General features: G+C 36.9%; 1 protein-coding gene across 1 annotated transcript in view; it reads right to left on the reverse strand.

Annotated features, from left to right (window-relative positions):
- Window positions 1–10,157, reverse strand: part of LOC107669037 (transcriptional enhancer factor TEF-3-like) — a 33,922-nt gene extending 23,765 nt beyond the window's left edge. Inside the window, exons 1-2 of the mRNA XM_016461137.1 lie at window positions 10,068–10,157; window positions 8,782–9,004 (exon numbers count right to left, since the gene is read on the reverse strand). Coding sequence (XP_016316623.1) covers window positions 8,782–9,004; window positions 10,068–10,157 — 313 coding nt within the window. The remainder of the gene's footprint in view (window positions 1–8,781; window positions 9,005–10,067) is intronic.
- Window positions 10,158–12,824: the final 2,667 nt, after the last annotated feature.

Here is a 12,824-nt window from a genome sequence, read left to right on the forward strand (position 1 = left end):
CATTTTTCGCTGCTGAAAATACTAGTGTTCTAATCATTTTGACCACCACTGTATATATATGTGTGTGTTTTATATATTTAATAAACATTAAAAATAAACAAAAAATGTTCTACTCTATTTTTCTAACCTTGAGCCTGCAACTCATCTCATGTGATAAGCAGATCATACATGACCTGTGTTTGTTGCAGGACTGATGTTGTTGAACACATGGTGGACTGAGGCATGAAGTGTGTTGACAGTGAGTTTAAGTACATAGCTAAAGTAAGAATGTTTACCGACACAAACACACGTCTTCATCGGCTGCAGTGGCACGACGGAGCAAGTCATTCACATGTGTGCTGGGGAAGTTATCCAACAGGATCCTGTGCTCGACGTAACTGCATTTGTAAATGTGAAAGCAAGGCTGTGAGATCTTATCTTTCAGGGTTTTCGATCGGGCACAGTGATGCAAATCATACCGCCCTCCCCTACATGAGTGTTCATCTTTTTTGCAGCGATGCTTTTGCTGACAAGACGGGTCACGTTGGACGAATGAAAAAGGGTGCCGACACAACACAGTCGACAACCACCGCAGCACTGATGGCCTGGCGTAGAGAGGAGCAGCAGCTGGTCTGTGTGTCAATGTTTATAGAATATGCCTTTACGCTTCCCATAAATCACTGGGCTCGTTCATCCGGCCAGACTCCGGTTACTAGCACACACTAGTACAGAACCCCTAAATGCCCTCTTACCCAACGAAAAACACCTTGTGGCTGTTTTATGGAGAAAATGACCTTGTGATGCATGAGAGGGTCAGATGTTGCTATTTAGGAGACTTTCTCCTCTCAGATGTTTCTCCTAAAACTCCTTTGGAGAAATAAAAACAGATACAACTGAGTCACTAGTCATCCAGTAAGAGTATAAAGCTCTAAAATGATTGTGAGACCATTTGATGAGAAATGTTTGAGACATTGTTGAGATCTCTTCTTATTAAAGAAGAGACAAGCATTTCTGACAGCCAATAAAAGTCGATGACGATGCCTGGCATGTTTTTAGCTTCAAGAGCTTCTCAAAGGCATCGTGTGAGATCTCACTTTGAGCTACACGCGTGTGTATGTGTGAAGATTTTCCACTATCTTCTAATGTCATCTTGATGATGACAAATAGCAACGCCCTAAAACTACGTAGAGTACCCTAGCAACGCATAGCTTTGTACTAAAAAGCATTAACCACGTGACTCTACTAACCGCATAGCAATGCACTTAAACCACACAGAGCCATCGCAGCAACATGGAAACAACCTGGCAATGACCTGCAACAAGCAAACAACACTTCAGCAAACACAAAAATGTGTTATTGCTCCATTTTATTTTGTTGAAATAATTCAAATACGCCGTGCGCTTCATGTACATTTAATGCATGTGCGGAGCAGGGACATATAAGGTTTAAAACATGCTCAGTTCAGTTGAATGATAATGTTTACCTTCTTTAACTTTATGTTGTTTTGTGTTCATCTGCTTCTTCCATTTGCTCATTTTACATTGACTATCACTATTGGCTATATTAGCCTACTAAATAAATCAGAAAAGTGTACAAAAATACACACTGTTTTTGTTTTATTGTGCTTCATGAACAGTTTTAGTCAAGAAAATAAGGCACACTAAAATCAAAAACAGAGTTATGTATTAGGCCCCTGTGCGGGGTCATTGTGTTCATGGGGCGGAGCTACAGAGGGGTCATTCATATCAATGCCACAAAAGTGAAAACTGAGCCACGGTCACCTGACACCTTCACACACAAGCATTGTCCACCCTAAGGGTCCGCAAGGGGCCGAAACAAAGCTGGTGTCACGCAAAAGTACAGCAGCTCCCACAACGACCTCATAAATCCATAACCTCCCACTTAACCTCTCTTGCTCTCTCTCTCTCTCTCTCTCTTTCTCCTCCTCTTCACATTCCAGTCATTCCTGATCTGTGAGTCCTTCAGCGTCTGCTCAATAAACAACTAACACACACACACACACATTACAAGGCTTGTACACATTACACGACAGGCCTATAGGAAAGAATATCAAAAAATCATATATCTCAATTGTTTCTCCAAGACTATACAGAGAGCAAATGGAGACTTTCGATGAAGTTTTCTGCTTCTTAGATGTTTCTCCTGAGAAAATGACTCTCATTGCCTCATTCTGCACTGTCAGGTTCTCAAACATCTAGGAGAGAGACTGATAGAGAGACAGACAGATAGAGACAGGGCACATCTGTGCAGCAGACGGTCTCCTGAGGGTCGGGACGCATGTCAACATTTAAGATTGGTGAATGTGTAGTCAGAGCGAGATTTCACTGCAGACTGTGTGTTTGTGTATAAAATATTTTTATAGTACCAAAATAGTACAAGTACAAAGAATGGATAACAATTTAAACCACTGATCTGATATTCTGATATTGTACACTCCAAATGAAAGAATAAAAAAATAATAAAATAAAATAAAATAAATAATGTTAGACAATTCTTCACACTGGTTAAAAAAAAAAACCAAAATAGTATAAAGGAGATCTGGATGACTCTTTTAACCAGGTTCTTTTTAGTGAATCAAACATACAGTGTGACCACAGTAATTTGATTTTTAAACTAATGACTCTCATGAATCGGTTCTTTTTAGTGAATCAAAAACATAGGCTACAACTCGACGAGTGCAGTCCGATTCTCTTAAATGATTCTTATGAGCTGGTTCTTTTTAGTGAATCAAAAACAATCAGCACAACCAGTGTAGTCTGATTCATGAACAAATGACTCTTTTAACCAGGTTCTTTCTAGTGAATCAAACATACAGTGTGACCAATGTAGTTTGATTCACAAACTAATGACTCTCATGAGTCGGTTCTTTTTAGTGAACCAAAAACATAGGCTACAGCTCGACAAGTGCAGTCCGATTCAAGAACAAATGACATATGAGCTATATTCTTTTTAGTGAATATTCAAATTAAACTGATTTCAAATGAGACTAAATATTTTTAGTCAATAACAGCACATGTTTAATGTGCACCTGTTCACAAAAAGCAATCAAAATAACGTACGTTGTGATCTCATGGAAAAGTGCTGCTCATATAACAAATAGGAACATAATATGGGTTTGGAAAGACACGAGGATGAGTAAATGATGAAAGACAGACAGACAGACATGCAAGACCTTTAAGACTAAGTAGTAACGCTCATATTCTTCCTTGAAGTGTGCGCCTCAAATCACACAGAGTGAAAGCCGAGTTGCACTCGTGACCTCTGAAGGGCCCCACCGCGACCTCAGCAAAACAAAGAGAGAGAATGAGCAAAACACACTGACTCATTAGAGAGCTCAGACATAAACGAACCTCTAACGGGCCTGTGAAAAATCAAGCCTATGTGAGGGACGGCTGGCTTTTTCCATCTGTTTGACATGAGGCAGCTAATGAACGTCTGCATCAGTACATCTCAATACACTCCTGTGTGTCTGGAATAGTTGTTTCTGCAGTATGTCTTCTGTTTACTGCACACAACATGAATTTTCTGTGTCCATCTTTTAAAATGTATGTAAAATATACAATTTAGGAACTAATATGTACACTTCAGGTATTAATAGGCATCTTTTATGGGTATATAAGGTGCAAAGATGTACCTTCTGAAAAGCCAACTACATCTGCCAAAATGTGCATTAAACACTGTATGGAAAGCTACAAGCAATGCAATGCAATTGACTTAAATAAACCTGAAGTAACACTGACAATTATTTTCCTTCTTGCTCCATTATTTCATAGGACTGCCAAATGTTAAGATATTTTATACACAAAACCGATTTCCCTCAACCCCACACCACCCAATTTCTGCAGATTAGTAAATCTTACAAACAAATGTGACCCTGGAGCACTTGAAATTGAGATTTATACATCATCTGAAATAAGAATATGAATAAATAAGCTTTCCATTGATGTATGGTTTGTTAGGATAGGACAATATTTGACCGAGATATAACTATTTGAAAATCTGGAATCTGAGGGTGCAAATAAATCTAAATATTGAGAAAATCTCCTTTAAAGTTGTCCAAATGAAGTTCTTAGCAATGCATATTACTAATCAAAAATTAAGTTTTGATATATTTACGGTAAGAAATTTACAAAATATCTTCATGGAACATGATCTTTACTTAATATTCTAATGATTTTTGGCATAAAAGAAAAAATGATAATTTTGACCCATACAATGTATTGTTGGCTATTGCTACAAATATACCCCAGCGACTTAACACTGCTTTTGTGCTCCAGGGTCACAAATGTCCAAGTCATATTTTAAAATAAAATATTAATTTAAAAAAAGGTATATTAAAAAAGTTGTACCATATGCTAAGAAATTTTATACACGTGACTGAACAAAAATGTTTTATCTCAAATTCCGTAGATTATGACTAATCTGTGTGAATCTTACAAACAAATGTTTTTTTGGGGGGGGGTATTATTTTTTTAAATTAATTTATTAATAATTATTTGTTTAATTAAGTAGTATATTTTTTACTTTAATTTTATTAATATTTATATTATTGTCATGACAGTTAAGCATTTTTCCCATTCTCACTACTAGTTTTATTTATTAATAAATTAATCAAATCAGTTTTATTTATTTATCTATCTATCTATCTATCTATCTATCTATCTATCTATCTATTTGTAGTTTCATTAGATTTCAGTTTTATTTATTTTGTTTTTTTTATTTATTTATTAAAGGAAAAACTTTAATAAATAAAAAAAGTGTATCACAGTTTCTATCTGATTAATAGTAATCAGAAATGTTTCTTGAGCAGCAAATCAGTATATTAAAATGATTTCTGAAGGATCATGTGACTGAAGACTGGAGTAATGATGCTGAAAATTCAGCTTTGCATCACAGGAATAAATTACATTTTACAATATATTCACATAGAAAATACTTACTTAAATCGTAATAATATTTTACAATATTAGTAATTTTACTGTATTTTTGGTGAAATAAATGCAGCTTTGGTGAGCAGAAGAGACTTTCATAAAGTTTAGTTTGATCTGTTTTCATCAGAGAGAGCATGATGTGCATTTTCAGCCTAACAAATAAAACAAGTTGACTTTGCATCCTCACAGACCCACAACTTGTAAGCCAAAATGCAAAAATGTTATCTGTCATGCAGTCTGAAATGTGATTTCTCAGCCTCACACAGCTGGGGTTTTCCATCCTTCAGCATCCGTCCCATATTCCTCCACAACCACAGAAAAATGTGCATTTAATGACAAGTGCTGTTTTTTTCAACAACTTCTGAACAGGTGGAGAAGCACTCCATTATGTGGGTACTTATCTTGCGACGGGATGCTGGGGAGCCATTAAACCATGGCAAATGTATTTCCTTTCAGCGGCTGTGTGTAATTTTACGGGTCGGGAGAGTGAATGCATTACGGTACAGTGACGACCAAAGCAAGAAATGTTTTCTTTGGCAAAGCCTGTTGAAGTTTCACCCAGCGCACCAAAAACCAAACAATCTAAGCGACGCTGGTGCACTTAGCTGGGTAATGACTCACACACGTAACGGCCAGTGAGTTTCCACACAAACACAACACAAATACCAGTAGAAGATGTCGGTGGAACCTCTGGAAAAGGGTCACGAGTGCATTGTGGGAATTCTCGTCATTCTTTAAGCGCTCAGCACTGCATGTAGATTGTCGCTATTTGCGTGATTGTCTGAAATTGCTGGGGTATGAATGAAGCTCTATCTGATTTTAGACAAACACTGTTGGGTTGAGGTTTCTCTGAGCTCAGGATTTATAAAGCTGACCTCAGGAACACAGCAAAAATAGATAGAAGCACAGAAATGCACCTTTAGTGTCAAAGAACTCATTTTTACAGCCTTCATTGAATCTAGAATCATTCAAACGTTTTGCACTGACCTCAAAGGGTTAGTTCACCCAAAAATGAAAACTAGCCCATGTTTTACTCACCCTCAAGGCATCCTAGGTGTGTATGACTTTCTACTTTCAGACGAATCCAGTCGGAGTTATATTAAAAATTGTCCTGGCTCTTCCAAGCATTATAATGGGAGTAGGTGGGTGAACTAACCCTTTAACCCTGGGCTAACAACATCTTAAACCAGCAGTGTTTTAGACCAACAATATGGTGCTTGAATGTTACAGTAAAATGTTTAGCAACAGACAACCAATCAAAAACTGCATCAGTGCTCACCTCATTAAATATTCATGAAAAGACGACTGGTTCAGAGTCAGCTTTTAGCAATTAAACAAATAGTTAATAAACGATTTGGTCATAAAAATTTGGTTGTTCCAAACCTGTACTTTCTTTCATGGAAATATTTTCTAAGAAAATTTCATTTCCATAAACATACTAATCTTTTAAAACATTAATTAAATAAATAGTTTTAAATATGCCCATGTTTACTTTTCAATTAAAAATGATGGTAGCACTTTAGTATAGGGACCAATTCTCACTATTAACTAGTTATTTATTAGCATGCCCATTATTAATGCTTATAAAGTGCTTATAAAGCACATATTCTGCATGACCATATACCTAAACTTAACAGCTACCTTACTATTAATAAGCAGAAAATTAGGAGTTTATTGAGGCAAAAGTCAATGGTTTCTTAATGGCAAAAATTGCACCTTAAAATAAAGTGTGACCAAACTGATTTATTTTGTTAACTACATTTAAAAAAAATGGTTAAAACAATAAAAGAAAGATTTGTTAAAAAGTGTATTTACTTTTTTTTTTTTAATTATTTTAGAATTAATAAATTGAATTATTAAAATGAACTATGAACTTTCACTGCCATTCCCCCATAAAAGCACTTTTTATAGTAATGCAAGCCAATAGGACAAAAACATAATGAATACTCATGAAATATATAATAAAAATAAATATATAACATAAATATAAAAAGCTTTATTTATTCAAAAGCTGGCTTTGTGGGATTAAAGAAAATTTTGAGTAAATATTTTTACATTCATTTAAAATATTATTTTAAAATATTATAATAAAATTTGTGTGTATAATAAAACTTTAAATTAATTTCTTTATTCATATATTTATATTTATTAATATATTATTTATATATTTATTATTAAATTATTAATTAATCAATTGATATAATAATAACAATGAATTTATAATAAAATAATTGTAATAAATAATTTATTACATTAATAATAAAAAATTAAATAAAGTGAAACCATCAATGCAGTAACCATGACTTAGGCGCACATCATCGGAAGTCCTACGATAGCTTTTTGTGAGTCCCAAATTTAAATGTTTTGACTGTGATGTCTGTCTTGTGATCTGTTCCTTTAACAGCTTGACTGGTTAGAGAGGTGATGAGTATTGATGGATAGGTGTGACGAGTGATTTGTCTGAGCTGATAGTGGCTGATACTGAGCTCGATGTAATCCCAGTGTTAACACCATCAGGAGGGAGGCCTCTCTCTCTCTGTCTGTCTGTCTGTCTGTCTCTCTCTCTCTCCTCGTGTGCTGTAAATCCAGTCGTGTCTGTGTGTTTGAGGAGAGGCAGCTGGAGGTGAACTGAAAGGCAACACACACACTTCGGGGTCGAGAGCGGGGGCCGCAGAAACAGGTGCAAACCGCACCACTCCGTCACCCCCCCTCCCCCTTTGTGTTTATTTGTCCCTCTCTGTCGCACATACTCAAAGGGTAAACGTCCATTCTCGTGTCGGGTTACACCCTCTCTGCCTTGAACTCGGGGCTCTGAACACCAATGGCGTGCCATTCCGTACGCGCTTTGCCGCTCCCAAACTACCGGCCCCAGCCCTCGGGGCTGATAGATCCACCCCAGATGCCCCCCACGACCCTCCCTCGCCACCTGCCTTAACCCTCTGCTGCGATATTGCTTTAAGAAGCTTTCTAAAGTTTCACAGCTGATCGGAAGATGACAGACACGCACATCCTCTCGCTTTCCTTCTCTCCCAACGCTCGGTCCATATCAAAGCCGCACCGGCCCATCATCGGGTCATTTCTTACCAGCAACAGGTCTGGATCAGACAGACGATGCAACAGACATTTATAGTAAAAACACACATTGGCTTGGCTATTTATTGCGATTGCAAAACAAATTGAAATAATTCACAATCTTTGCAACAAAAAGCACCGTTTGCATCAAGAGCTGCTGTTTCTGTTGTATGCATTTCGTAATATGATTGATTATGACCAAATTGTGTGGTTCAGGCTTGTGTTATGTTGTGTTGCGTTATGTTCTTGTATTTGGTTCACGAAACTATTAAATGATTCAAAAGATTCCCTCCAAGTCTGTCTGACTGTACAGATATCTATGGTATTAGATGGGTTGCAAGTAAATCACAAGATGCTTTAGCAGAAACCTGAATTAAGAGGCATAGATGATGCAATAAACTCAAACACATAGCCTTGATAAATTGGTGAATATGGTTTTTGGTGGAAGTATGAAAAATCAGTTTTTGTTTGTCCAATTGATTGCTTTGGAAACATTCATATCCTGAGTGAAATTTCAACTCTCCCAGATACGGGTATGAATACTTATGCAATGGAATCATTTAAGTTGTTTATTTTTAATAAATTTGCAAAGATGTGAAAACATGTTTTTTGATTTGCCTTAATGGTGTATGTAGTGATAGATAGATAGATAGATAGATTATAATATTATAATTAAGTCATACAATAGTTTTGTGTGAGTAACAGATGTTTAGGAAACCACATGAATATTTTTACTCTGCAAAAGCAAATGCACAGAGGCAGAAGGGAAGAGGCATACCGTACATCTTGCCCTCATCGGAGAGAATGATCTTGCGTCGGCCGCAGGGCGGATAGATGGCCAGCGCCTCATGAAAGCTCTGCTCGATGTCCGGACTCCACACGCCCTCCGCATCGTTCTCCAGAGGCTTATCCAATCCCTCGCTCAGCTCCTCGCTAGCGCCCCCCGGAGAGGACGCTGATACCCACTCGGACGACAGGGTGGTGGTGGAGAGCAAAACGCCCTAGCAGATACTGATGGGCCGGCTGAGGCTCTGGAAACGGCCCTGGCGAGTAAAAGACGGGCTTTTGCAGGTCTGAAACAGGGCAGGTGCTCAATCCTATGGAAGAGAGTAAACTTAGTTAGAGTTGCATTGGATTAAATGGCTCAGATGATATGGAAACGCAGTAAAATTCAATGAAAATATAGCTGCAATCAGCAATTACATGCACTGGAAGGCTGAACAGTTTGATTTGTTCATCGCACTCACAGTGGTTAAAATATAGCTAAAATTAATGGACAATTATAGCTTTATAACTTTTAGATCAGTAGGTGGCACTGTCAACACATTTTCGCGATACTCTCATGGCCATATATTGATGATGCATAAAAAGATTTGTGTTAATACATTAAATCCTTGCCAAGATAATTCCTTACTTCCTGTTTGTTGTCTTCGCAAGCAAGTTTATTACGATTTATTGGTAAACTGGTGTTGAATGTTAAATATTCGCTAAGTAAATTTTGTGAGACGTGGTCTGAAGAGTCACAATTTTCCCAATAAACCTTAACAACGTTGCTTGTGATAACACTTCCTCCACTGAAAAAATCATCTCCTGTTGCTCTCTCACATTTAAATCAACCCAAATTTAGAAATGTTTTGGACTGTTTTCACTTGTAAATCCTGCTTGATTTGTGCATATTTCTCTCCTGATTCAGATAAGACTACATTTTCACTGGAGAAAGAATATAATGAAGTTAAAATGCTTTAATGATGGATTTGTTTCTTACAAACACACAGGTTTTGGCTTCACCAGACATTAACTGATGGACTGGAGTGGTGTGGATTACTTGTGGATTATTGTGATGTTTTTATCAGCTGTTTGGACTCTCATTCTGACGGCACCCATTCAATTCCATTGGTGAGCAAGTGATGTAATGCTACATTTCTCCAAATCTGATGAAGAAAGAAACTTACCCTAATCTTGGATGGCCTGAGGGTGAGTAAGTTTTAAGCAAATACTCATTTTTGGGTGAACTATTCCTGTGTGGACCATACAATGGAAATAAAACTCACTATTTGCTATTACATCATCCAGATTAGCCACTGCTATTGCAAATGTTGCTATATTGAGTTGTAGCACAGCGATGTTGTCGGCAGGGTTCCAGACGGGTATCATCACGGCGTGAGTGAGACTACCCCTAGTCATCACAACGCTCCCCAGACTCCATAATCCTACTTGGAAAAAGCGCCTTGGTTCCGAAATCACATTAGGAGGAGACACAGAGTGACACCGCATCTGCAGACATGTAACCGCAATGAGAAGCGGCATGCAGCCAGAGAGGGCTATTTTAAGAGGGCCGCATCAAATGGACCTGATCAGGGGTACCTCAGAACAAAACGCACACTCTTTGCTATTCAAACTTCAGACTTTATGAATTCATAAGAACACAACTTGAGGAGAGATCAATGTAAATGATTAGTATTACACACAAATGTATGTTTTCTGCTGGAATTCTGGGAATTGTGGTGTTTGTGAGTGTGTGTGTACAGGAAGATTAGAGCCACTGAGCAACAGTGCGTCATGCTCGCGTCTGACTCAATCACCCCGTTTTCCTCTGAGCTCGACTTCCTGTACAAAAGTCACAGATCAGACCAAACGCCCTCGAGTTTCTTAATGAAACTAATTCTTGATGCAGAACTGAGTCCAAAAACGAATTATTGCACCATTTCACATGTTTACACACTTTTTGGAGAAGTGTGTAAACATGTGAAACAGACTCACTGCATGCATTTATAACCTGCAATGGAGCACTAATAACTACAAAAAAAACAACAGCAAACTTGACTGTATTTACATGAGGTTTATTTAAGCATATGTAAAGCCAAAATGGAGAAAAAATGTGTGGACCAAAGAGTCAGTGTTATTTTAGTATTATTATTAAAGTATTTATTAATATCTTGAATGAGCTTTTATTTTTATATTTTCAGGTTTCATACAAGTTTTCAGTTTTAATAATTTTGTTATATGCTTTTGACATTCAAAAAATATTTCTAAGTTTTAATTTTTAAAACTTAAATTTTATTTAAGTTAGTTTGCCAAGGTAACATTTCTCATTTTCATTGATGTTTAGGTATTTCATGTTATTTATTTATTTATTTTCATTCAGATTTATTTTAATTACCTAACATGATTTTTAATAGTTTTAGTCAACACTAACAATACCAGCACTTTCTGAAAATCTAAAAATGTAGCTTCACACAGCTTTTATTTTTATATTTTAAGTTTTCATACAGGTTTTCAATTTTAATAATTTTGTTATGTGCTTTTGACATTATTATTTTTTTCTAAAAATATTTCTATTAAGTTTTTATTTTTTTTTATTTTTAAAACTTTAATTTTATTTGAGTTAGTTGCCAAAGCAACATTTCTAATTTACATTTATGTTTAAGTATTTCATGTAATATGTATGTATGTATGTATGTATGTATTTATTTATTTATTAAATTTTATTCAGATTTATTTTAATTACCTAACATGATTTGTAATAGTTTTAGACAAAACTAACAATACCGGCACTTTCTGATTTTTTATTTTTTTTGCTGGATGTTGCATTTTTTATCATTTTGCTGTTGTTGCCATTTTATGCACCATGCATTAAAGTGATTTTTTGATATTTTTTAGGTTTTTATATTGTGGTTAAGAAAACCCCTTAACTGTGGTAAAATCACAAAACCCTTGGTGGGTTATGGGTCTTGTGATAGCTGGGGGCGCGGCTTTCCCGCTGACAGGAAATGCATGGTGTAAATCCAGTATAGCCTAGTAAAGTCACTTTTGCCGTTCAGCAGAGCAAGATACATAGAAAAACTGAGCCGTATTGTCCGTACAGTATCTGTGACTTTACAAACGACCCAACGGAATGGCCAGAGGTGTCATTTCCCGGCATTTGATATTCGCAAATCTAGGGACTGTCTCTAAAGTTCCATATGACATTGGTATACACTTTTCTAACTTCAAAATATCTAATGCTTACCAAGGCTGCATTCATTTGATATACAGATAAACTGTAATATTGTGAAGTATTAATTTAGCATAACTGTTTCATTTTTAATTATATTTTAAAACAACGATGCAGTACCATTCAGCAGTTTAAGGTAAGTGCATAGAGTAAATAAGATTAGATAGATACTAGATGGATGGATGGATGGATGGATGGATGGATAGATAGATAGATAGATAGATTATAATATTATAATTAAGTCATACAATAGTTTTGTGTGAGTAACAGATGTTTAGGAAACCACATGAATATTTTTACTCTGCAAAAGCAAATGCACAGAGGCAGAAGGGAAGAGGCATACCGTACATCTTGCCCTCATCGGAGAGAATGATCTTGCGTCGGCCGCAGGGCGGATAGATGGCCAGCGCCTCATGAAAGCTCTGCTCGATGTCCGGACTCCACACGCCCTCCGCATCGTTCTCCAGAGGCTTATCCAATCCCTCGCTCAGCTCCTCGCTAGCGCCCCCCGGAGAGGACGCTGATACCCACTCGGACGACAGGGTGGTGGTGGAGAGCAAAACGCCCTAGCAGATACTGATGGGCCGGCTGAGGCTCTGGAAACGGCCCTGGCGAGTAAAAGACGGGCTTTTGCAGGTCTGAAACAGGGCAGGTGCTCAATCCTATGGAAGAGAGTAAACTTAGTTAGAGTTGCATTGGATTAAATGGCTCAGATGATATGGAAACGCAGTAAAATTCAATGAAAATATAGCTGCAATCAGCAATTACATGCACTGGAAGGCTGAACAGTTTGATTTGTTCATCGCACTCACAGTGGTTAAAATATA

This window comes from Sinocyclocheilus anshuiensis, unplaced genomic scaffold (assembly GCF_001515605.1).
Source record: "Sinocyclocheilus anshuiensis isolate Anshui unplaced genomic scaffold, SAMN03320099.WGS_v1.1 scaffold324, whole genome shotgun sequence".
Taxonomy (NCBI): Eukaryota; Metazoa; Chordata; class Actinopteri; order Cypriniformes; family Cyprinidae; genus Sinocyclocheilus; species Sinocyclocheilus anshuiensis.